The sequence below is a fragment of the Varroa jacobsoni genome, unplaced genomic scaffold, assembly GCF_002532875.2.
Source record: "Varroa jacobsoni isolate VJ856 unplaced genomic scaffold, vjacob_1.0 scaffold_1386, whole genome shotgun sequence".
Classification (NCBI taxonomy): Eukaryota; Metazoa; Arthropoda; class Arachnida; order Mesostigmata; family Varroidae; genus Varroa; species Varroa jacobsoni.
Window position 1 is genome coordinate 473649 of NW_019214288.1, and position 24286 is coordinate 497934.

At 41.5% G+C, this 24286-nt stretch overlaps 1 protein-coding gene across 3 annotated transcripts in view; it reads left to right on the plus strand.

The window, feature by feature from the left end:
• The first annotated feature begins 1041 nt into the window (after nucleotides 1-1041).
• The window catches only part of Schip1 (Schwannomin interacting protein 1), a 73505-nt gene continuing 50260 nt past the window's right edge, over nucleotides 1042-24286 (plus strand). The window contains exons 1-7 of one of the 3 annotated variants that reach the window (XM_022849068.2): nucleotides 1044-1460; nucleotides 1796-1945; nucleotides 5282-5550; nucleotides 10518-10702; nucleotides 16439-16561; nucleotides 18190-18653; nucleotides 19315-20937. In XM_022849068.2, coding sequence (XP_022704803.1) covers nucleotides 5337-5550; nucleotides 10518-10702; nucleotides 16439-16561; nucleotides 18190-18653; nucleotides 19315-19354 — 1026 coding nt within the window. In that variant the 5' untranslated portion in view covers nucleotides 1044-1460; nucleotides 1796-1945; nucleotides 5282-5336 and the 3' untranslated portion in view covers nucleotides 19355-20937. Of the gene's footprint in view, nucleotides 1461-1795; nucleotides 1946-5281; nucleotides 5551-10517; nucleotides 10703-16438; nucleotides 16562-18189; nucleotides 18654-19314; nucleotides 20938-24286 lie in introns of those variants that run through there. The other 2 variants (XM_022849067.2, XM_086972105.1) reach the window with 2 other exon arrangements.

Consider the following 24286-nt stretch of genomic DNA (forward strand, 5'->3'; position numbering starts at 1 on the left):
TTATTTCGTGTACCACGATTGAAGTTAATTGAAGTTGCCAAGTTGATACCAGACGTTATGCGAGTTTAGCTACTGCAGCTGACGTTGTTACCTGTATGATTGCTAGATTTTTCACATTCAAAATGGTAACATATTTGAAGAGTGGCCGCTAAAAGCTTAATCAGACCTTTCAGCAGTTGAACGGCTAAGTTTCATTTGCTCTATTAGATAAATATCGATTCAAATAGCGATGTTTATAATCGAAGAAAAAGCTATGTATCACTTTGGTTATGTCATCGGAGTCTTTTTTCGTTTCACAATAAAAAAAAGAAACGAAGCGAGCAGAATCTGTTATATTAAACAAGTAATTGTTTACTGTAAAGTTGCTCAAACCAAAACGGACTAACAGCAGTTGAAAAAACACGAACTAAATCGTAACTTCCTTTCAAATATTCAAATAATAACGCAGTTGATTGCATTTTATCTGTACCCCGGCGTGTTGAAGTTCTTATTAACCGTATATAAAGCTCAAGTGCTCACTCATCGTAAGTGTCCTTAGTAATTAGTAATCTACGTGTCGCCACACCTGAACGCCTTGAAAGAGCTGCGCGGTTAGTAAACGAGCAAGTTATTACTGCGGAAACTCAGAGATTTTAGATTGCAGAAGCGGAAATCACACATTTAATACACTACCGATCTAAATTAAGTTATTGATCTTTCGTTACATTGACCTTTACACATTTAATTGAAACAAGGAAACTATCAACGAGGTTCTTTATTTTTGGATAACGGAAACCAGTGGAACGTATATAGCAGCGTAGCAGATATTGCCGAACCACCCAAGAGTTATATATGAACATATCGCAACGATAGAAGAATTTGCTAATACACTGTTTATGCAATTTATCATTTAATTTTATCCTTTACAATACAAACCTAATCTGTGTAGGTACATGCTATACAGACAGAGTAGTTGAAACCGCGGGCAGGCAGAATAGCTGTAAATAGGCTGCATTGACATTCGCCCTTTCGCTCCGTCCGACACTTGTGCGCTTTGAGCTTGAGCCTCTAAACGAACGCGGTGCGCCTCCCAAGCTGAAGCCCAAGTGATCTGTTGTCCAGCAAACTCGTTTGCTGTGAAGGCTATGGGTGGACGCCATCTTGGATTCACCCTTAGCATCGTGTGCTCCTGTGCGTTATGTTGATTTCGCGCTGGTCAACTATTAGCAATTATTGCCCTCGAGATTGCCTCTGTATAGCAATTAACAGGTGTTGTTGAAGTCGACAGGACGGTTCTCGCCGACACGGCTCCATAATGCCGTATAAGTTGAAGCGACGCTCGTACGTTCATTTCTAGTGGACCGTAGTGAAATTACGTTTGGTATTGTGATTGAAATATAAGCCCGTTTTGAGTGGCTGTAGTGCGACCGGAAATTTGTTGACTTGTTACCTCGATCAGTTTTTTATCCGTGGGCCCTCAGGTGAGTTATTACATTAATGCTGGGTATATGGTGACCGCCTCTATGTGGCTGTAACGAATGAACGAATGTCAGCCTTCGTCAAGGCCAATGAAAACAATTAGGCTGACAGAGAGAACCGATATAATAGCTGATCATTATATACAGCGACGTTGAGGTACGCGATTGAGTTTGTACAAACGTACGTTCCATTGCATCATTCGTGTATCTGTACGCGAGCACAAGATGCGTATGACTGTTCGCATGGGGTCTGTATAGGTCCTTGTACAATAAACTGGGAAGGATAATTCCTTTCGCTAATAACGCTGCAATTCGGTTCTCTCTATTAAATTTATTAGTAGGATAACAAGCACCATGCACCGATAATATGTGGCGCGGTTCGTTGAAGCCCACCGCAATGTTCGTCCAATAGTCAACTCGACCTTGAACTAAGCCTTTCTAGAAGCCAGGGTGGGGATTGTGACAGACGTCGACAGAACGAGTTTAAGGTATTTTTACAGGTTGTATATGTACCTGCATGAACCACAAAAGTGATTGGTACAACACATCAAGCTATATACACCATTAACCCATCAATCGGCTGAAATGTGTACAAGTATTTATAACTATTTACTCCCTTAATTTTATTAAACGTTCGAGTTTAACAAGCAGTAAGCCTATGGCAAGAACTAAGTGCTGAGATGTCGCTATCTTAATATGTGAACTCCATAAGATATGAGTGCCAGAAGTTGTCCGAAGCCCTTAAGTAAAGTTATCTCTCTCCGCGGGGTCGCTGATAAAGGGAGCTTTTTCCATGTAGATAGATATTTGTTGGTCAGGCTTTTTTAAAAAGTCTGATCAAGGAATATCTACCTACATGGATTGTATCTACAATTGAAACTCCGCTGGCCGTCTCTAGGCTACTGCTAGACGCCTGAATTATAATTGCGATTTGTCAACTTGTTGGATGCGTTGTCGCTTTAAGGTTGAACGCGCACGTGGCATGACAGCTAAATAAATGTAAGCCGTATAGCGACTCCTGGCGCATTCGAATAGAGGACACAAACGTGCACGCAGCGAACAGACGAGCTTTTTAGCTGTCCTAAGTATCTAATAGTAGTTTTATTTAGATAATATTTTATTAGGGCTATTGCAGGACAATAAACTAGCGGTTAAATCAAATAAACAATAAATTAAATAGAATGTTTTTTAAGTAAATTTGAGAAGTTAACTTTAAGAACAAATACAAGTAGATTTCACAAAAGAACGACAAAGACGCCCATTGTTAAATCTGTACGTAGCACAAAGTAGCTCGTACTGCCATCACTTGCTGATCGTCATCGTTGCTTCATGAGGAGGGTGGCTTACACGTTGGCGTTGCAGCTTTTTTCTACATACATTCGCAAGGCAACTCTTAGTTCTCGCTTTTTTCCTGATAATTTTGTTTTTTTTTTTAAAATTAAGCAGTAACGCTTTGAGCCTCCGTACGGTTTTTTCTTCCTTTTATTCGTCATTTCATTGTTTGTTTATTATTGTACTGTTAATTGAAAAAGACTGTAGTTTAGATTCTAATTATAGCAGAACCTCACACTTTTATTCATTATTAACACAGATAGAAAAACTGCGTACGCGCCGTGTCTGGCGTAGCTCGTATCTGCATATCGTAAAGTAACACATTCACTTTAACATGTAAAAATTCTTCGTCCGGCATTAAGTCGTTAAATATTCCATCAGACGACAGTATCAGACATTTACCAATCTCTCTTTTGTATTCAGCCGCACCGTGTTGGATAAGAATAACTGATTATTGAGAAAAATTATTGTTTTTATCTTAGATTTTTGAAAGTATTGGATGTGGTGTGACAACGCTTCAAAAAGTTAGTGAACCTCTAAGAAAAGTTTGCAGACGCTTGCATTGACCGCTAGCGCCAAGTTTAGTGTAGAATAAATTCAAATGCGGTATCTGTCAGATGAGAACACTTGCAATTCTTCCTCGGACGATGCTTATCGCTGCTCTTCAAGCTGAATGTCGGCTATCGAAAATAACTGATAAGCTTGAGGGGAAAGAAAAGGGTGCATAGGCTGCCCATTGTATACTCTCTATACAATGAGCTCCATTGGAAGAGCGAGTATATTATTAAAAGGTTCAGGTGCAAATAATAACACAGAGTTCCTATTTGTCTACTATATAAGGGGAATGTTAATTAGAAATGTTACCATTGAAAACCGGCAGTTAATAGCAGACTTAAAAGTCTATGAGAATCTACTACTGTTCTTGGCCTTTGCAAGAGGGCACTAATATCTTCATTTGTGTTTACATGAAAATATACGTTTTTCTCAGTCACCCCGATACGATAATACCAATCAGGATGTTATAATAAATGTATGTCCTATTTTTTGGCGCAATAATCTTTCGGGGTGCACTATTTTCGTTGACAATCCGTAACTAGCCCGTCGATATCAAAGCGTCCTTCAGGGCCGCTACCAAGGAGGCAATCTGAAACGTGCTTTACAGTCGTCTTCCATTGGCGACATTAGCGAAATCTATCTATTCGACACATACTGTCTGAGACTAACCCCGGTAGTTGAAACTCTAAAATTACGATGGCGTTAAGCAAATATTTCATTAGAAATCATCTGAAAACCAAGCTAGATCTAGATGCCAATAGTTATCGTTCGTTAGAGGGCGCTCGAAGTCTGTTTGTTAAAAGCCCGAATAAAAACACGAGCCGTACGACTCGATCCCACTATAAACTAAAAACTAATAATAAGAGTTTTTCTACCTGTAACTGCGATCTATGCAAACAGATTCCTTTAAACATCACAGACTAACATTTATGCGCTGAACTACTGGAACAGGAATAGGAGCAAAAGTCGATACATCCTTACCGATGCTTTTATTCCAACTAAATATATAAAGTGTAATTTATATATAACTCAAATTTCGAACGATTCTGAAGCCTGATTCTCATAGATACACTTCTTTCCCTGTTGCCAGCCTATTCATGATCTAGTGAATTGTCGATCTGAGGTTATTGAGTTGATATAAATTTACAAAGTTTGTCGTCAGGGGAAAAATTATCGTGTTCACTGCCTATTTTTGCAGAACTGAATCAAAGTTAATTTGTTTTCTTGGTAGAAAGTGTTAACATTTACCATTAAGACACTGACAGAGAGGTATACGCTCAGTCTAATATTGATCAATGGCAAATGTAATTGAAATGAATGAATGAATGAATGAATTTGGTAAAATTCCCATACATACATATATATATATATATTGCAACGTGCCTGAGACAACGGACAAACGTCTCTTTGCGTATTCATTACGAAGCTAACACTCTATACGGTTCCTATTAGTTAATTACTATTGTTAACTTGAATAGGTTAACGAAATGAGCGATAAGATAAGACATTCAAACGAGCTACCTTCGTGCAGGTCGTCTAGGTTCGTTGTTGCTTTATCCTCGTAAACATTATTGTTTACTTCCGAAATCAAAAAATCTACTAGCAATTGGTGACACAGTCGAACAGAGCCTAAAACAATCTACCTTCTGTTATACCTGGGTGGAAAGAATCAACAGTCTCCTATCCAGGAAATAGAACGAATACTCACGGGTCTAGGCGCACCAACTGCCAGATATTATAGAATATTATATATTACCATATCCTAGAATATATGCTAAATATTGTAAAACGTATACGGTCATTTTGAACAGGTGCAAATAGATTTGTTCTAAGGTATCTAATGAAAATGCGCAATTTAAATGGAAATTTTAAATTTCTAGAAAATTCTGCGCCTGTTCTAATCTGTTACTACTTTTCGTCTTTGCGTCTGATTTTAGCTGTGGCTTTCGCACCATCGACTAAGCCTTTCACCCGGCTGTTAACTCAAACGACATGCATTTGTCAGTTATCTCAAATCCTACTTCTCCACCGGACCAGCTCAGCTCCGAACTGGAGCCCATGTCCTTATCTGAAGATGAAGATCTGGCCAACAACAACGAGTGCTCAACGGCCGATACCGCTGCAGAGCATTCTTCCATTTCGGGTTCATCGTCAACTACAGATTCGGATCTTTCGTCTAACGTAAATTTTGGATTTTATCAAAATGGTGAGTGGTAGAGAGGATATTTTTTTAACTTAGATGTGATTCCTCTCTGGAAGGATACATCGGCAATTTGACATGTAGCAACTGATGGCACACGCGCCTGAGGCGATTTAGTTTGTCACGTATACCTTGGAGTTGAAGTTTTGAGAAATTACCGGCTCTATGTGAAAGTAGAAACTTCAATATCCTAACAGATATTGGAGTGGATGACTGTGATTTCTATGACTAGATTTGACCCAGCGAGCTGGCGTGGTGGAAACCTTCACTACTAGATGTGTAGGAAACATGAAATTTATTCCAACTCGTTTCGTGATGGTTATGACCTATTAGTGGGCTTGTACCGATAACGAAATAGAATTTCTACCGGCACGTACCTATAATACAGAGTACCGACGCTCAACTTCGAAGGCTATATAAGTAGAACATCCGCTCATAATTGGTTACGGTTGGTATACACATATGAAATATCTGCAAAAGGATTTATGATCGTTACTTCAATGATTCAAACAAACTTGATTTGTCTGCATGTGTGCGTACGAAAGATGCTCGTCAGGAGCATACATTTTGAAACACTTATGGAGTCGATGCTATACTACAACATAATGTGGTAAATAGTCCACGCAGACGTAAGTGATTTTAATGGGAACAATGGCCGAATCGGTATTAAGGTTCTATGCGAAACAAATGGCGCAAAATCCTAATGCTTGTGATCCATACGCGTATCAATCCCAGTGTGGTAAAGCCGCTGATCATGTTAGCTATTCAAATGCTGTTTACTTATATATTTCGATGAACACGAACAAATTGAATGTCGGTCGTCCTCGTAGGATTTGGCTTCATATGCAATTGTTTATGCTATTTCGTCACATATTAAGGAAGGGTATTTCAAGTTACTTAGTTATAAATTGGCTATGAAGCTCTGTAACGTCAGCAAACAAAGCGGTGTGGGAAAAAAGTTTTCCTTTGTAATAAAAAAATATACCCGATTTTGCCTTATGCATACACTATATGCACTATAAACTCAACAATTAACTTATTCTACTTTTGATTCCTATTTGCAACCAAAAAAATTAACTTGTCCTCATACATAGTTAAAAGTGTTAAAGTTAAAGGGGAGCGACACATCTAATCGAAGTATTTAGTCTTTTGAGTGGCACCGAACAACAACGCCGACTCAGGTCCCGCAGCCAATACTCGTCATTTAATTCTCTCTGGGGAAATGACGTAGGTGTCTGGGGGGTCCCCATTGCAATCTTCTTTGTTCTCTCAGCCTGAAGTGCTTTTGCATTCGTTGGACAAGCTCAGCAGAATTCTGACACGTGCGGGATATCAGCTTCGTTATTGCCACCATCGCCGCATTTCTGAAGCACAGTTTCGAATTAAAATTGATACGTGGTTTCACTGGCTGTCTACGCATATTAATTAAGCTTCCCTCTCTCTAATTACGTACACGTTCGTGTAGCATACCCAGCGGCAAGAACATCAAGCGATAGAGAAAGAGCGTATATAACAAAAAATAAGCTGTTACTAGATCAACGACTACGTACAATTTTTTTTTACTCAACCAATGATTATATTCAGCATAACTTGCCCTTATCTACGATTCCATCATCTGAAATACCTATCGGCAGGTCACCGCTGCCTCGTTTTCCTCGTTCGGTTTGAGCGAATCAAGGACACGTCCTCTTTCTGGCCGATGTTCGTAACTGGCTCGCGCTTTTCAATATAAAGCCATCGTAGGCAAGTAACGCACCCATAATACCGCCCACTGTAAACCTACACAAAGCAGGCCACCAAGCTAACCAGACGCCAGGAAGGCCGACAGCGGCAGCAGCCTATTCGATGACGACGGTCGCGACAGCGCGATGATGCCCTGATGAAAAAAGCGCATCATAGCGAACATCGTAGCGAGAAAAACGACGAGCGAGTTGGTGGGAGAAAAGATGCTGTATCGCGAAAGGGCCCATCGCCATTATCGTCAGCAATAACAGCGACAGCAGATGCCAACAACACCACCATCGTCAAAGGAATCGGCGGAAGCTACAGAGGCGGACGAGAACCAAAGGCATCGCTAGTACGACGGTGTTATCATAAATTTCCGAAGCAGTGGACATTTTCTAGATACAAAAAAAAAAAAAAAAAACAGAGCAGACAGAGAAGGCCAAAGGAGAAAAAAATCAAAAACGAGGCGGTAGACTACTTTTCTATAACTACTATTTACAAGTTTATGGCCTACCAGCCCAGAAGCCACCAAGTTATCTCCCCCGTCTTCGTCCATGTCTGTTTCTATCAATCCTCCTAATCAGCCCCCTTGTTCTCCGCCGAACACAGTGGCTGCGTGTACAGAGATCCTGTTCTGTCCGACTGTACTACGCAAGAGAACGATCAAGAAGGCCGTTGGTTCAATGATTGATATAAGCGCATGCATTTTCCGCTCCCGATTTTGTTGGACTCGTCAGTCCACTGTAGACGTAGAGATCAAGGTGGCTATTTTTACTGTTGCTACGTCGTTTTAGCGTCTACTCACTTGTCTTTTGTTCCAAGGTTCATCACTTGCGCAGTCGTTTTTTAAATAAACTTATTTAATATGCTGCTAGACAAAGTGCAGATTATCAGCACATTTCCCTTCTTGGAACGGCCTACACTAGTACACGTAGCTGTACAGGGAGCATGATCGTGAGGGATCGCAGCGGATATTTATGCTTCTGCCGGGCACCCGCGGGCGATCGATTTAGTTTCTACCTACCGTTCTGTCTCTGCTCATTTGTTTTTTGGCCTTGGTCGTCTGCTTTGTCGCGCTTTAACTGATTTCCATTGAATATCATCCATCTAACGCAAACTGACAGGTTGTCCTCCTTCCGTTCGTATTTTGCTGCTCTTTATCGCCAAATCTAGTAGTGGTAGTTGTTTTTCATTTTTTAATTTATCTAGTTTTGTGACATTGAAAAAGGCGAGGTACAAGCGCGTGCGACAGCGGCTGATATTGGCGAACCGGCCACTGACATGACCGCAGCGGTGCTGCCACATATTCCTCAGTCGACCTGCGGCATTGCGTATAACGCGATACAATAGAGCTGGAGTGATGGCTTGGCCTCTTTGCCTGGAGTCCATATATATGATAGTGTGCAGGAAACTATTCTGTCTAAAAAACTCTTACCGGCAAAGAGTTGACAGCGTATAGGACCAAGTAACCGTAGGATTGTACCGAGACAGGGCAAGATTGAAAGGGGGGAAATAAGTAAACAGGCGAAAAGGGCCTTCCATATTGAACGACCACCACTGCGCGTACACAGTCATCGCTGCTCCCAACGCGGCAGTGTGTGCTGCCACTAGCAGAGACCCTGTATAACGGTATGTATATGAGATCGTAGGGTAGGTAGTTGTAAGAGAAGTAAATTTCCATATCACACGAAAAATAAGCCTTGTTCCTTTCGGCCGCTGTATGAAGAGCGCTATATGACCGCCAGCGGTTTGGCTGCCCGACGCTCCATCGACTCAGCCCCGAAGACCTAAAACCAAGACCCAGAGAACGGGCTCGATGGGATCGTGGGATAAAGAGCGCGGTCCGGACTAGATTAGGATTATTTACCAAAAAGGAAAGAGAAGGAGGTGAGTTGTTTATGTACAACGGTACGCTACACCGATAACTCGATCTTCCATTCTGAACAAAAAGGCGTTGAAAGATGAAATAGATGTGATCTGAAGGGTTGTCATTATTGTACGACCTTGAAAAACGTGTCATAACAAAACCGCGACATGTCAATGTAAATAAAGCGAAAAAATAACAATTTTGTCATTCGGTAATTCAATAGAATACTTATATGAATGACTAGGCTAAGGATACACGAGAAAAGAGTAAACTTATCGGTCAAGATAGGTCATGTACCATAAACAATTAATTATGAATCATACATGTCACCATGTTATGGAAATGTGCTTATTCCCATTTATCTCAGTCCTGATATCTACAGTAACCACCTAATAATACCAAAGTGAGTTTACTTAATTATCACAAAATTTCATTTGGAATAATGGTCAGACAGGGCCCTAAAGTGATAAATCTTACGAATGCTTTTCTTTTCTATTGAACTGTAACACTGCATGCATAAATACGATTGTAAAATCAAGGAGATTTCGGATTTCGTTTTTATATTACGATTTTTACTTTATTGCAAAAAGCCTAGCAAAAAGAGTTTGTTTTGGTTTATTTAGCTAAATCGCTGATTGGATACGATCACTTCTTTGGTAGGTGTTTTTGCATGAACTTTATCGGCGTACCGGTAGTGTGCGGTTAATAAAAATTGTATGAACTACATGTAAACTTGCCTAATTTTTTCTTTTGTAGGCCCAATAATTTTGTTCTCATAACTAGGCACGGTTTAGACTTCATACACGCGGCCTTTCAGTGACGAAACCTTGATACCAAAATGCCTTCCTTTCACATAGCCATAACACAGAGCCAATAGTTCTGTTGGAAATAAAGGCCTGTCAAGTAAACGTACCAGTAGTTTTCGTTGCGTGTAAAAAGCTTCACAGAAAAAATTGCTGATTAAGTCAACCAACTGGCTTTGTCTGTCTGTCTGTCTGTGACGGCTAAAAGCTTGACAAAAACAGGCTTGTCCTAGTTCGAGGTTGGTGATGTACCAGCACGGGTCTTGCCAAACTTTGTTCACGACTCAACGGTGCCATAACGGTAATGCCATGCTATCTGGGCGTGGCGTTCGATGCAGAAATGTGGCAATACGTCCGCGACACCCGTCCAATTCCTTAGCAGAAAGCAAACTGTCTGACACAATAGCTTTCTTACGAACGTCAGACATTATGCTTCTCTCTGGATGCGTATAGGTGGAAGTTAATAAGAACAGTTATTTATTTTGTCTTCTGATAGAATTTATGTTGCAAACATATCACCTAATAATACTGATTCTATGTTGCCTTATTCGCTGTTTTCTTTGACATTCACAACGCAGGTAACTTAAACGATTTAAGCAGCGGCGACACGGAGGAAACTGAGGAACTGATCCGTAAAGCTGCCCAAGCCCTGCTCGACCGGACGCCATTGCGTGCGCGGCAATTAGCTCCGTCTCGCAGCCTTCACAGCATACGGAACCATATTCAACCACAACCCTTACCACCAACAGACTACAGTCGACAGGTGCGCATGGTAACGTTTCAAAGAGAATCTTTTAGAATAAATTTCCCCAGCTTGCCTCCATTAAGCTCTTATGAGCTTTGTGGTGATTACTTGTTAAGTATATGGGGCGCGCACGCATATACTTTTAATATAACCCACATGAGCGTTATCATGTCATTAGCGCCTCATTGCGCGTACTTTTACTGAAGCATATAGTACACTGGGGAATGGTAATGTTTTCAATCGACGCTATCTCCACTAAAATTTCCAAGTTCTCGGACAATTTAAAAGAAAGGAAAGAGGATTTCTTGTGATCATGCGTTCTTTTCAACAAACAATGAAAGGATTTTATTTGATCTGACCGCACTCTATGGTTCCGCGCAGACTTTAGCTTCGTTCTTGCTTGACGGCATTCATGTGACGGGCTTATACCGTTTCACTGCAACTTCGTTAGCGGAATGTCGCACGGCACGTTGATACTGAACAGACAATATACAAAGGTTCTTTGGAAGCTCCTGACAATGAATCAACATTGGCCGGATTCAGATGTTTTTCTGTCATTAACATAGGACCCATTGGAGTATTCTTCAAAGGTTGATAGGTTTCAAAAGTCGTCTATAATTAAATCAGAATACGTGATATTCGTGTACGAAATTTAGGATTTTGACGTAAACCATATGAATGCTCGAAGCTTACAGGCTTTGAACCTACGAGGCCTGTTCTTTATGCCCTTTTTGATTTTAGCTTAGGCAATATGTTGGTAAACAATATTGTGTTGTATTCAAAAGGTACTTTAACCCATTATTTCGATTTGGTGGAAGACCTATTATTCTGCAACATATAGCGCACCTATCTCCTTTGATAAGGTCATATAGTTTACATGTTTAGACACCATAAGTACTTAAGTAAATAAGAAACCGGCTTATTTAGCGTATTTTTGACTGCAGCCTGTTGAGGCCTGTTAGTTGCTTTAATTAGTGGTTTCTAGTAAAATAAAGTAAAGAAAGGCCTAAGTATTAAGCTTTTTTAAAATTTTTATTTATTAGTTTTATTTTTATTTAATTAATTTAACAGTTAACTTTATTTATGCATGGCAACGGCATCGTTTGTCAGTGCTCTCGTGCTTCCTTGTGTAAAAGCAATAACAACAACTTAGAGAATCCTGCTCGCCTAAAAAGCCATCAAGTCCTCTCATTTTGTAATCTTCCAGTCCCCTCTAGCCCATATTCTCAGTCATTTTTCCTCGTATTTCCCTCAATGGCTTTCCCACCCCATTAAATTCGTTTAGCTGCCCATCGAAGATGCAGCCGCCACAGGAGATGGGGAAGCGAACGACTGGTTGACCGAACCATTTGCAGCGTGTATTCGCCGTTTGTCGTTGTATTATAGCATGGCTGAAAGCGTCAGGCGCCGAAGCAGTCTCTGTCGCATGAACGTTTCTTTGATTGGCCGTGACCAATTTCATCCGTCGTAGCGTCTTTATAGAGCGATAAAGTGCTTCAGACGGCCGTAGCAGCACCAGCGGAGCTGCTGAATCAGCCACGCGTCTGCCGGAACGATAGTTTCATTTCCTTCTTTTCCGGATTGTCTACTCTATGATCCGCCGACGGGGATTTGCAAAATGCTATATTCAACAGGCTGTCTATCATGGATGCATCCTACAACGTTTAGTCTATCCTGGATCTACCTGATGGATCGTTGCGCTAGCTGATAGATAGCTATTTACTAATGTAGCGCATGGTTTGTGAATCGTTATTTTTTTTTTTTGCTTAACGATATCGTGACGATGAGGATGAAGTGAAAAACTGGGAATCTGCGATCTACCGCTAACATAGAAACGAACAGTTAACTTCGATTAAAACTAATTGCGATCTTCTAAGAGCTACATAGGCAAGCTGGGGAAGTTAGGCTATATAGAGCCGGACTGGGGAAATTATTTGACCCTAAGCTTTTTCAGAAGGCTGGAAGAACCATTATCTGTTTCCCTGTATGTTTCCACATTATGATTCATACGCGCTACAGGTCGATTAGATAACTTCGAATTTCGAGGGGCAAAAGGACTTTTTCGGCTACTACACAGAGAGACGTGGTCGAGCAGGATGTAGAGGCTTATTTTCGTTTGTCCTCTACCCGCCTAAGTTCTTGACGTAAACTATAGCAACTAACCCATACAACACGTGGATCAATAACGGTGTCACTATTATTGTTATTACTGTAACAATGATATTGCTGTAACGTGACTGCTATCAGTAGCTGAAGTACTGTACATTTAGTAGATAAGGAATACACAAAATGTGTGTGTATGCCCAACAATATATCCCGTTCTCTTTCCTCGGCTAGGGAATTATAACGAAAAAAGCCGCGGTGGCGACGACGGCTGGCCATCATGAATGCGCTTATGTCCGATGATGGGTAGGTGAAGTCAAATAACCTAATACTGCACAGCTTATCCTGGCGTTCATGCATATGAGCCTGGGGCAACACAGAGGATGTAGACAATAGCGCTGAGGTACAAAACCAATAGAATATGCCCGACAGCAGTTAACAGTCTACGCATAGAAGAGCATTTGATAATGTAACGCTAATGCCCTATAGATTCTTGCGAGTGTGTATCCGTCACAGGCGAACCACTATGACATTAACACGAAGAATAAAGAATTCTATCGATTATAGATTTTGAAATAATGTGCTCATCCTAGCATAATATGTGAAACATTGACGATTTTTGTTCAACTTTCGTCCCCTTCTCATTTTATGTCAGAAAGACGCGGCCTATAAACGGGTGTCTACCTAAACTGTCATACATACCTTCAGCGTCTTGGTTCCGCTCTGAAAAATATATGTCATCATTCGTATTATACGATAATTTTTATTTCGATCCGGAAGCAGATACAAATAGTTGCGTGTTGGAGACCAGTTGTATCGTAGAATGCCTAGCAACGGTACCGGGCATAAAACTCGAAATATTTAATATCATGTAATCGAAACGGTGAAAGCTGCAATAATATACTGACCGCAAAGTTAAATGTGTTGCGACATGGCGATTTCTTCTTCTGCCTCCTTTAGTGATTCTGATAACGGTTTACACCCTGTTGGCGACGGTCGCTGTCTAACCTGCAGGCTATTGTCTTTGGGGATGATAGAAATGGATACAGACTAGGCAGAGATAAAACGAGTGTTCGTAGTACTATATAACATCTTTGTATAGGGGTGGGTCAAGGGATCTTTCAAGAAATTATGGTGTCGAGGGCACGCATCATTCAGATCGTGGCCATTCTTCCGTCGCGCGGTCTTAGCTTCCAGCAGATATGGCTGTTGTAGCTAGTCTTGTGAGCCAGACGTAGTACAGCCGGGACGGCTGCAAATTCATCATTTAGAAAGTGATGAAAAATTGACACTGTTATCAAGATAACGAGAACAGGGGAGTAAAGCAGCAAAAAGCAAAGAGGAGTGTAAGAATATAATAGAGAGAGGCGATGGCGAAAGATTGAGTCTGCATGGGTCCTTGGCAGGCTGTTATGGCCTTGGTGATCCCCGGGTCACGGGTCGTCTGTGCATGCCCTAGTAAGTAAGCGCCAAACTGGCGCTGCTGACCCGGTGCAATTTTTCGCTTTGCAAACAACACCGAGAACAGCAAAATGAATAGGACCAACGCTACTATAATACCACTACGCACGTCGGCAATCCAGTTGATAAGGAACGAAACAGAACGTGAGACAGGGGAAAACAGTGAGGCGTATCTTCAGCGACGGGGTGAAGAGTCAAAGAGCTTAGAAGAAGTCGAACACGCACCACAACACGTTCGGATAATGCCCGTAGTCCAGCAGCAACGTTGGCCGTAAATTCGTCCTTAGTTTAGACCTTGGCTTGCACCCGAACGCATACCCTTCTAATCTATAACGGCTGTCCTGTCGTTTCGCCAATCGTAAATCACCTTACACGATTACCGTGTAAGGCGTACTTGCTGGCATTAGATGAGATTTGTGCGTTTCCTGTTGTTATCAGCCTAGCTTTTTTTTGTTTTTTTTTTCTCTGTTATTTGCGACTAATCTGAATATGGCTATAATTTATTGGCCATGTTCCAGTCAACTAATAATTCAGGTTTGCGAATCAAGTTTTTGTTTTTAATAGCATTCTAATAATGGATACTTAATCAGAGAACACCGGTAATAACAAGTGTAAAAAGAAAATTGCAAGGCTCGAAGAGCCATATTTCAGAGATGATGAGCAATCTCATCAAATTCTACTTCGAGTGGAAGATGTCTGCTAAACGAGGCCAGTGACAACGGAATAGTAGGAGAGGCTGATTTGGTTTGTGCAATGCTGACCTCAGAGATCTTTTTCCTTCTCAATCTCCATATTTGTTCAGTGTGTGTGTGTGACAGAGAGAGAGAGAGAGAGATCACTAGAAAATACTATCTCCTACACAAATAAGATTACACCATTTAACTTTGACTGTTGCTGAAAGGAGGTCGAAATCATATATTTGATCATTTAAAACGAACCTAAATATGACATAATGTATATTTTTATATTTATATTTTTCAGTATCTAGCCATTGTACAGTTTTTTGCAAATTATATGATATAAGTATAGAAATAATTTTACGTGCAATAAGGCGCTCACAATGCTAACTTACAATGTAGTTGCTAGCCTAACAACACGCACCTTGCAAATCGTCCAGTTCCAGCTTAGCAGCTGCCATATTTCGATGAAACCACACACATTCAACTACTGCGTGCCTGAACGTGTACCCATATGCAGATACACATCATTATTATCGTTATGAAGTTGGAAGAAAGATACGTATGACATAGGAGATTAATTATGGGTCGAAGGGGTCGCAGAAATAATGAAGTCGAGAACAGCCAACAGCAAGTGAGATAGATAAATAGTACGCGTCGAGTGCCATTGCCAGGGTATTGACCAGGGTCGAGTAGGACCGGTTTCTAGGAGCAGTGGTTTAGTTCAAGAGGTCATGGAGCTATGACACTGTACACGTTCGTACACGTTAATGTATCTGTATAGCTGGGTGTTAGAGTGAGCACTTCAGTGAGTAGTAAGCGACACTAGCGGGTGAGTGTCGAAGCAAGGATAGGGATGGCAACCGTATGACGTGACATCGTTGATCATTACTCATCCATTCTGTTGGATGGCAGGTCAACAGCGAAGGATGATGGTCGTCGATGATCTTTCCATCTGAACGTCTGTCAGTGTTTTGGCGCATTCTTGTTGTTTGGACCCACCGCAGCGTCGCTTTATACAGGACAACGAAACAACTACTAGCGTGATGAAAGTGGCATTTGTCACGTCGCTTGGTTATGCAGCTGGCGAAGCGGGAGGTCATGAAGCGACTCGTCTCAAAACTGGATGGGCCAGGAAATTCGGAATGGAAATAGGAAGCTCCCAATCTAGCTAGCTGATCTAGATCTACAGGCCACGATCCTACGTAGAGTCGCACATGGGTAGCGTCCATACATCACTGTTTGATGTCGGCCTTTTTGTCCGTCTTTCAACCTTCCTTCAATCCTTTAAGTCCCAGTATCTGCTCTGTTCTAGTTGCTGAACCGGTTCTGCGGCCCAAAGCTCGTCAGAGGAACAAACGCTAGTTTATATAGCTTGTTTATGATGATCACAGCGGATTTAGTAACTATGCAGTAGCATGAACAAAAATGCGCGTATTCAAAAGATATAAAACGATGAAAAAAACGATGATTATAGCAATAGCATGAACGGGTGCTTTATTTCGTCTTGCAGAGACCCTGCAATGAACGCGAAGAGATTCGACAACGATTGGCAATGTTGGACATCGACGATGGAGATCTACTTATTCCACGAACTTCTGAGAGCTCTCCAGAAGACATCAAGGTCGAGGCGAAGGTCTGTGGTAGACTTTTGGTATTCCCGCCATCATCTTTGGTCTTCCTGCTTTCATGCTTACCCCGTTGACCGCTTGGATAACTACTCTTGCAGGATCAGTGCGGTTGGTAGGCCTGCAGCTATCTGTGTGTGGTATAGACAGACACGACTGGCGAAGGATCGAAGTGTTGTTGCTAACAAGTAACTGGATCTAACCTAATCAGCGTTTCCCTTAAATAGACTTGCAGTAGTCTGTTGTTACGCAGTATGGCTGGTACACTCTACGTTCTTGAACCCCGGTGGCTCCCTTTCGCTCACGCTTTTGACCGCCAGTATAGGTAATTGTCGTTCGAAGTGGAATATGCCCGTGGAAGGTGTTCGAGAGGACACAGGGATGCCAACAAGTGCGCGTTTCTGGGGTAGTCGACTGGTCAGGTATGAGGCCCCTGCTTTCGCCAGCCAGCAATTAGAATTCCAACTGCGACCCGAACGACACCACTAGTACATGGGTTTCATAATCGGCGCTACACCATGGAGCAGCTCTAGTCAGCCATTCACAATATTATTTCCGTTTTCTCCCATTCTATTATCTCCATTAATCTTTTGTTGCAAACTGAAACCCCAGCCTAGAAAGGAACCGATTAGAAAAATTAAGCAAAAACTTTGTTTTCCTAGTCGGTTTCTTTTTTTGTCCAGAGTTTCATCTTCGCCTAAAATTAAGCAACGCAACCCAATTGACGTCCCCCCCCCCCCAAAAAAAAACAGGATATCAGGTAGGTAAGCGAGGATTTTGTTATCGTTTTCCGATCTTTCCAAAGCGACCTGCTTTCCAGTTTGCTTTTTCACTCCAGTGTATGCCAAAGGCACCCACGAGTTTGCCCGGCCAATTCTACTCGAAGCGAGGCAAAGAGACCTTGGGTATGTTCGTTTCCGCGTTCCCGACCCATTATCTAGCCTTTACAAAAGAAGCCTTTCTTTGTAGCGCCCTCAGCAAGCGCTAGTGCAGGCGCACCTATCATGCAGTTACAGCTCACCACCAGGCGTTTTTTTGGCCTAAAGCCACCTAAATTCCTTGGAGTCTTCCTGCTGTATGCGTCTATTTCAGCTACAGCTCCCTTCATTTATCCTATATGTTGTCCTTAGGCTTTACCTCCATAATCAAAGTCGATTATCGACTGAAGCGGGCATAGTCATAAACACAACACTGGAAAAGAACCGTAGACAGTAGGATGCATCTATGGTGCATGCTGCTCCTCAAGTGTCGAGCCAGCACTTGCAGACCGGTTGCCTAGCGAGTCGTCTATCCGAACGCCTAAAAAGTTCTCGTTTGTGTGCGGAACGTACATGATACGGCAAGAGTAATCAATTTGACTTTAATTCACCACCGACCAACGCGGGAATAGCTGGAGGATGTTAAACGATGTTTTAGTGTAACCTTTATATGTACGTTCTATATGTTCACATGGGGGCTGTCTTGCATGATGCAACAAAGTGTGCGGCAAAACACTATTGGATATTCGGAAGTGGATTGCTTGTGATTGCGCTTCTCTGTTTATGGTTTGCTTACGCATATCGCTCCTGACTCGTCGTTCCGTTTCTTTCTTTGTCTATTTCGATTTTTTGCTTTCATTCCCATTCGGTGTTGGCAGGCAGCAGAGGTTCGACCGCCTCGTAAAAGCCGAGTCCAACGGCCGACTTCATTTCCATGCCGGCGCAAACCCATTCGGCTGGGCTGCATGACGCCAATCTGCACAGATGATCAGTCGTTCTCAGCTCGAAAGACACGCTTGATGGCGGAGGCGCGGCTGGCGTTGGCGCAGGCGCCCGAAGTTGCTCGACGCGAACTGAGCCGGCAGCGTGAACTACGAGCATTGCAGAGGCGTAGTGCCGTTGCATCTCTGCTGCTACCGCCGGGAGCCCGCCGTTTCACTCGGCCTGTCCTATCCAAGATGAGTGTGGCCAAATTACAACTCATTCTTAGTGACCTTCAGAGCCAGGTAGAACGATTAAATGAGGAGCTTGTCAAATCGCTGCTCCAGCGCGATGAGCTCAACATGGAACGAGATGGCAAGCTCGTCGACATCGAGGACCTTGACAGGATCGAACCCGACTGGTAAGAGAAATTAGTATGGTAGTTGATTGGATACTTTTCACTGCTATACAAAACGCGAAGCTGCAAGACCATTAGATACATTGTTCAGGATTGCTGTTGAAATCTGGGGCAGATTAAACAGTGTAAAAATAATCTAGGATTAGTAATACATGGATTTTATACCACAATAATATAGTCCTTGAATACTGAGAAAACATTTAGCGTATCAAATGTTTGTACATAAATTTGTGCTCTGTATGAGACGATGGTGTGTGTATATGTCTATACGTCTTTGTTGAATTTAGTACTTTGTATTTCAAGATGTCCGACGAACAGAAAAGCTACATTTGCGTTGCTTTAATCTCTGTGTTTTTTTTTTTTAATTCTATTCTGCGCATCAATATGAGGTATTTGTTATTACGAGGTCAGCTTTTGATGAACTTTGTACGGTCAGCTGGCCTCGTTCTCATCTTATTGGTCCTCCCATATGATATTGGAAGACAGGATTATATGTCCTCGTATGCAATAGTAAGGTACAAAATTAGGCGATAGTGGCAACGTATGCCTGTTTCGAATAAATAAAATGTAGACATTTTTAAGCACGTAACTGATTCACTTTCCCATTTACCTGTGTACTTTCATTAATCATCATGCGCCTGTTTGGCTATGTGGATTTATTCAGCAATACAAGCCTTCTCAGCACGTTGGTTACTACAATGTAGATCATAGGGAAACAACTACTGCACTGTCGTTAAAAAGCAGAAGCAGGCGCAGCAAGGAAAATACCACAGAACAAAAGAAACGGGGGCAGACAGTACACAGAAGATGACAAAACGCCGTCGATCTGACCTTCGCTGATCAACATAATGAACCACTATTTAAGTGACAGTCAAAGAAGTAAACCCTGTTCTATCTCGGATAACTATAAGCAGCGTTATCGCTGTTACGATTACGACTCGTATGGTTATTTTTCGAAATTATATAAATTACCAGGCTAAAAATTGCAAATTGACATAAAATGACCACAAACGGTCAGATTAGATCATGAATATCATTAAGGGATGGAAGATACATTATGGTAACAATGACTGTGCTAGTTGTTGACTCCGTAACCCATAATTAGTTCACAGCTCTTCGCTATAGCTAAAGGAGGAATATATATTGAAAGAAGAGTAAATACTGCAACATGCAGGAAGGTAATTGTGTAAGTATGATTTAGAAATTGTGTCAAGAGTATATTTATTGTCTCCTGAGCGGACCACTCGAACATATGTGGAATTATACAACGGTTGAATGAGATGCGAGTAGTTTATGGCATAAGGGAATTTCAAGGAGGTCCATAAAATAGGGGAAATGTAGGGCGCCGTGTGCGAATAATCGTAGGACTTGGATGGATTGCCTTATTCTTAATATCCATTACTTATTTTAAGACTATATAATAATGTATATGAGATCAGATACACAAAAAAGACTTTGATCTCTATTCAAAAAGCGAACCGCATAAGTTAATAATAAAAAACGAGTTATCAGCGAGTGAACGGCCAAAACATAGGAGCCGTAAAGAGCGAAGCGTAGAAATCTCACAGTAATGAATTTAAGATGGCAAACAAAAACCAGAGCGCAACAATCTGATAAGTAATAAATAACAGCAGCAAATAACTGTAATATAGACTGAAATATAGATTAATTTAAATATTTAGCCATACAATGTAATTATGATAAAAACATATTGCAAAAAAGGGACAGAGATACTAATAATAAAGTTTATTAATAATAAAGTATTCAAATAATTTCAAGAAATTTGGTTAAATGCCTCCAGTAGAAGTAATAGGAAGTATAATGGTAGGGTCGTAATATTTTCTCAGACGAAAACGAGGATGTACTGCTGAAAGTATTTATTCTATATAATAACAAAAACAGTTAAAATTAAAAAAAAACGGCTAAAAATTTTTCCACCGTAATCGTTACGAACTTACTGCGTCATAATAACAACAATTACCATAATAATAATAGTAACGTCATGTCTGCCTCTAACAGAGAGGGTGATAGTAATAAAGTAATAATAGATAATAAACTAGTAATAACTACATCAATATAACAGTAGTCAAAGGAAGCATAAATATTTTATATTAACAAAAAAAGATCATTTTTTGTATTTGGATATAAGGAAATACGGTGTATCTCATACATTGTCAATCTATTCACCCAAAATTATATCATAGATATACATTGACCATTCCATAGCATGGCGTAACACTTCATGACAATAAATAACGCTTGGAATCTTAAACTTTAATTAAAGGGTAATCACCCATGTGTCTATAAATAGGTTTTTCTACATATAATTATGTGTATATTTAAGTTAAGCCATCTGAAAGCATTCGTAGGTAAACCCCTTCTAGTTACATTATCGCAGAAATGTCAAGCAATACTTTGGCTAACTTGACGGGGCTTAAATCAACAGTAGCACATACATGTCTTACGCAAGCATTCAATAAATTCATGTAATCGACGACCATGTCACTAACAATTCCGGCCATTTCACTTGGGTAGAGTATTACTGCGATGATGTATTTTTGACTTTAGATATACCCCGGTTGCTATATCGTTTTTGCATTGTAACAGGTCCTTCGAGAATGCGTTGTCTTGCTAGAAAACGATGGATATATTAGTCGCAGGCAGTGGAAACGAGGCTTAATCCACTGAAAGTGGTAGCTATACTTGTCGGAAAACTCTGAACGGATTTCGAGTTCCCAGAACCCTAATACGGCCAGCTGAAAGAACTGGCTGGCTGCTTTAAAACGAGTGGTCTCTTTATCCCATTGGGACGTACTTCATGGGCCAGCTCGTCGGGCGGCTGTACGGCCACAAGCCGTTGAAAGCCGCAAGTGTTTGTCTTACCGGGCAATAAGTCTGACCGCCAACTAGCAGACGACCTTGTTGCCCGCCGCCTGTTCAGTATCTCCAAACTTTCGAGGCAATTCTGCAGCTGCTGAAGAGATAATATTGGTGATGGCCGGACAGCAACGAAAACTTACTGCATTACTTACCGGATAGACACCTATGCGAGACAAGCATTGCGGTGCGTAAATATTTAAGTGCAACCCAAGCTAATGGAACGATTCGAAAAAGCTTTCGTACATTGGCAAACTAACGCCAAGACACTATCATTAAGGATTCGGTTTTTAGTCCTGAACATGCCGGTGGGTGAAGGTGTGAACAGTAAAGTGGCAGTTATGACCAGTAGGTCCGCTGATCATATAAAAGGTACAACCGTTATTTGCTTATATATAGTTCTAGTGCTACCATGCAATCGCCCCACAAATCTACGCTTTGATCTTTATATATATATATATTAAACTATTATAAAGGAGCACAAGTACTGTCGAGAAGAGTGAGAGATAGCAGAGTTGGATTTACATTTTTTTAACCACCGCCATAATTAATGGCGTTCACAGGGAACAAGTTGGCACGGCTGCCATTGTTTCTTCTACGGAATGCCTACGCCGTACGATCGAGTTGACAGTTGCTAGTGCGTGAAACTAACGTTAGAATCAATAATTGATACCGCGGCATGCCAATTATCACACCTCTCATAATCGTAGTTGCTTTAGAACGTAACTTTGAGAGATGCTCTGCACGTGGCTATGATCAAATGATGCTCAGATGAAAGGCTGTTAGAGACTGTTAGCCCGCCAATATGCAAACTCGTACATTCGCTGAATAACTTAAACTGGTTATGGCCGCACAAAACTCGCAACAGTCTGTACAATGCCTTTCCCCTGCCAAGCGTTTGCCTTCCGATTTTATATAATCGAGGGCATTCTGTGCAGGTCGTTCTTAAAGACGAGAAATTAAATAAAATATGAGAAAAATTTAAAAAAGCACGAGCTAAAAATACGAGGAATTGCTGTGTGTCTGACTTGTATAGTTTTGTGACACTTATACTTCCAATTTTCTGCACCTGATTTTTGTAACAGCGAAAAACTTTCAGACCACAGCATTCATATTATACGATAGAACAGTTCATAGCCATTTAATCGACCGGTAAGCGAAGCTGCTGAATTGTTGCGGGAGCCGTTTTTCTGCTATGATAAGACGGCGGCTATCACTACGAGCAGAGAAGGATAACAATGGTGAGGCAGCATATGAATTATTGCTATCTGTCCCTTTTTTGCTGCCAGCAGGTGCGGTTTGGGGCGATACCTGCCTGCGATTTCTTTTGCCTGCTGAATCCATCTACCACTACCGATCCTGAAGCGCACAGAATCGCCTCATGACTACGGCTACTGTTACTTTGATATCCTAACATCTGAGCTGATACGATTGAAGGGGCTCGGCTCAGGGGACTGCAAGAACAACAATGAGAAGGCGTGCGTGGGCGCGCCCCTAAAATGAAGGGAACCGACGAGACAATATACGAGAATGACGTACAAGTCCCAAAGAAAAAAGTTGAAGAACAATGTTGTAATAGTCGTAGTCGAAACAGCAGGAGTATTTTACCTTCTTGATTCCCCACCTGCCTTGAGAGAAATATATGAGGGCAAAACCGAGGAATATGCACAAAAAAGCTCATTAAAGGTACGCTACGCTTGACTGATTTCTATCCAGCTGCCTAGGCGCTATCTACCTACCTGCCTGCCTGCCTGTTAGTGAACAGCGAGCACAACGATTCTTGCTCGTAATTTCGTAGCGGTCAGGAAAAAACAGAGGTATCAGCAGCAACGAAGACAACGAAGCAATACCATGGCGTTGCACGAGTAAAGAAATGGTGGTCTGACTGTGGCTTGCATTACTCGCGCTGCCTCTTGAGTTGTTGTTGGAGTGGTTCAGTAAAACAGCTGGGCTTGTGTTGATCGGCCCAGTCGCCTGACGATTAAACTCATCAGAGAGCGGCAGTGGTAGATACTACGGTAGTGATGCCCCTTTCGACTAGCAAAGATGGACGTCTGGTCTTGAACTGAGTCGCTTGCCCGATCAGCTAGCTATCTTGACCTGCTCTTTATCCATATTGAGTGAATACCCATCGAACTATTCCATAACTCTCCTGGCTCACTATATGCCCTGAAGGTACTGTTCCATACGGCTCCCAGCTGCGTTTCGGTCTAACCTAACATGACCAAGGCCACCTGAACGTCACCGAGATAACGCTGCTGGGGGCTGCAATGCTAGCTATAGCAGTAGCGGTAGCGTTAAGGGCTCTACTACCAACAGAGATTCTCATTCGTTGCTGATCCAGCGTTCGTTTCTTTTGAAGAAATCAGGCCATGCCGCGCTACAGAAAGAGGTATGTTATGCATATTCTTCGTTACCAAATAGAGCGATTATCACTCCAAAATCATAACACGTATTAGCAATAATTATATATTATAGTAAGTTATATCCTACCATCTTTCTCGATTATCTACATACAGTATGTCTTGTAGTAGTATTATATTATTAGCACTTGGCTATTTTTGCTATTGCACGAATAACATCCTTGCCTTCACTCTAAATCAATGTACATATATTATTACTATTTCCAAGCATCTAATATCATAGGACTCACGATATCGGTGTCCAATTGGTTTCGTCGGCCAGATCTCTGGCTACAGTAAGCGCATCACTGAAGGAGGCTCTTGCACTCGCCAAAAGTACCTGCTAACAGCGCCCTA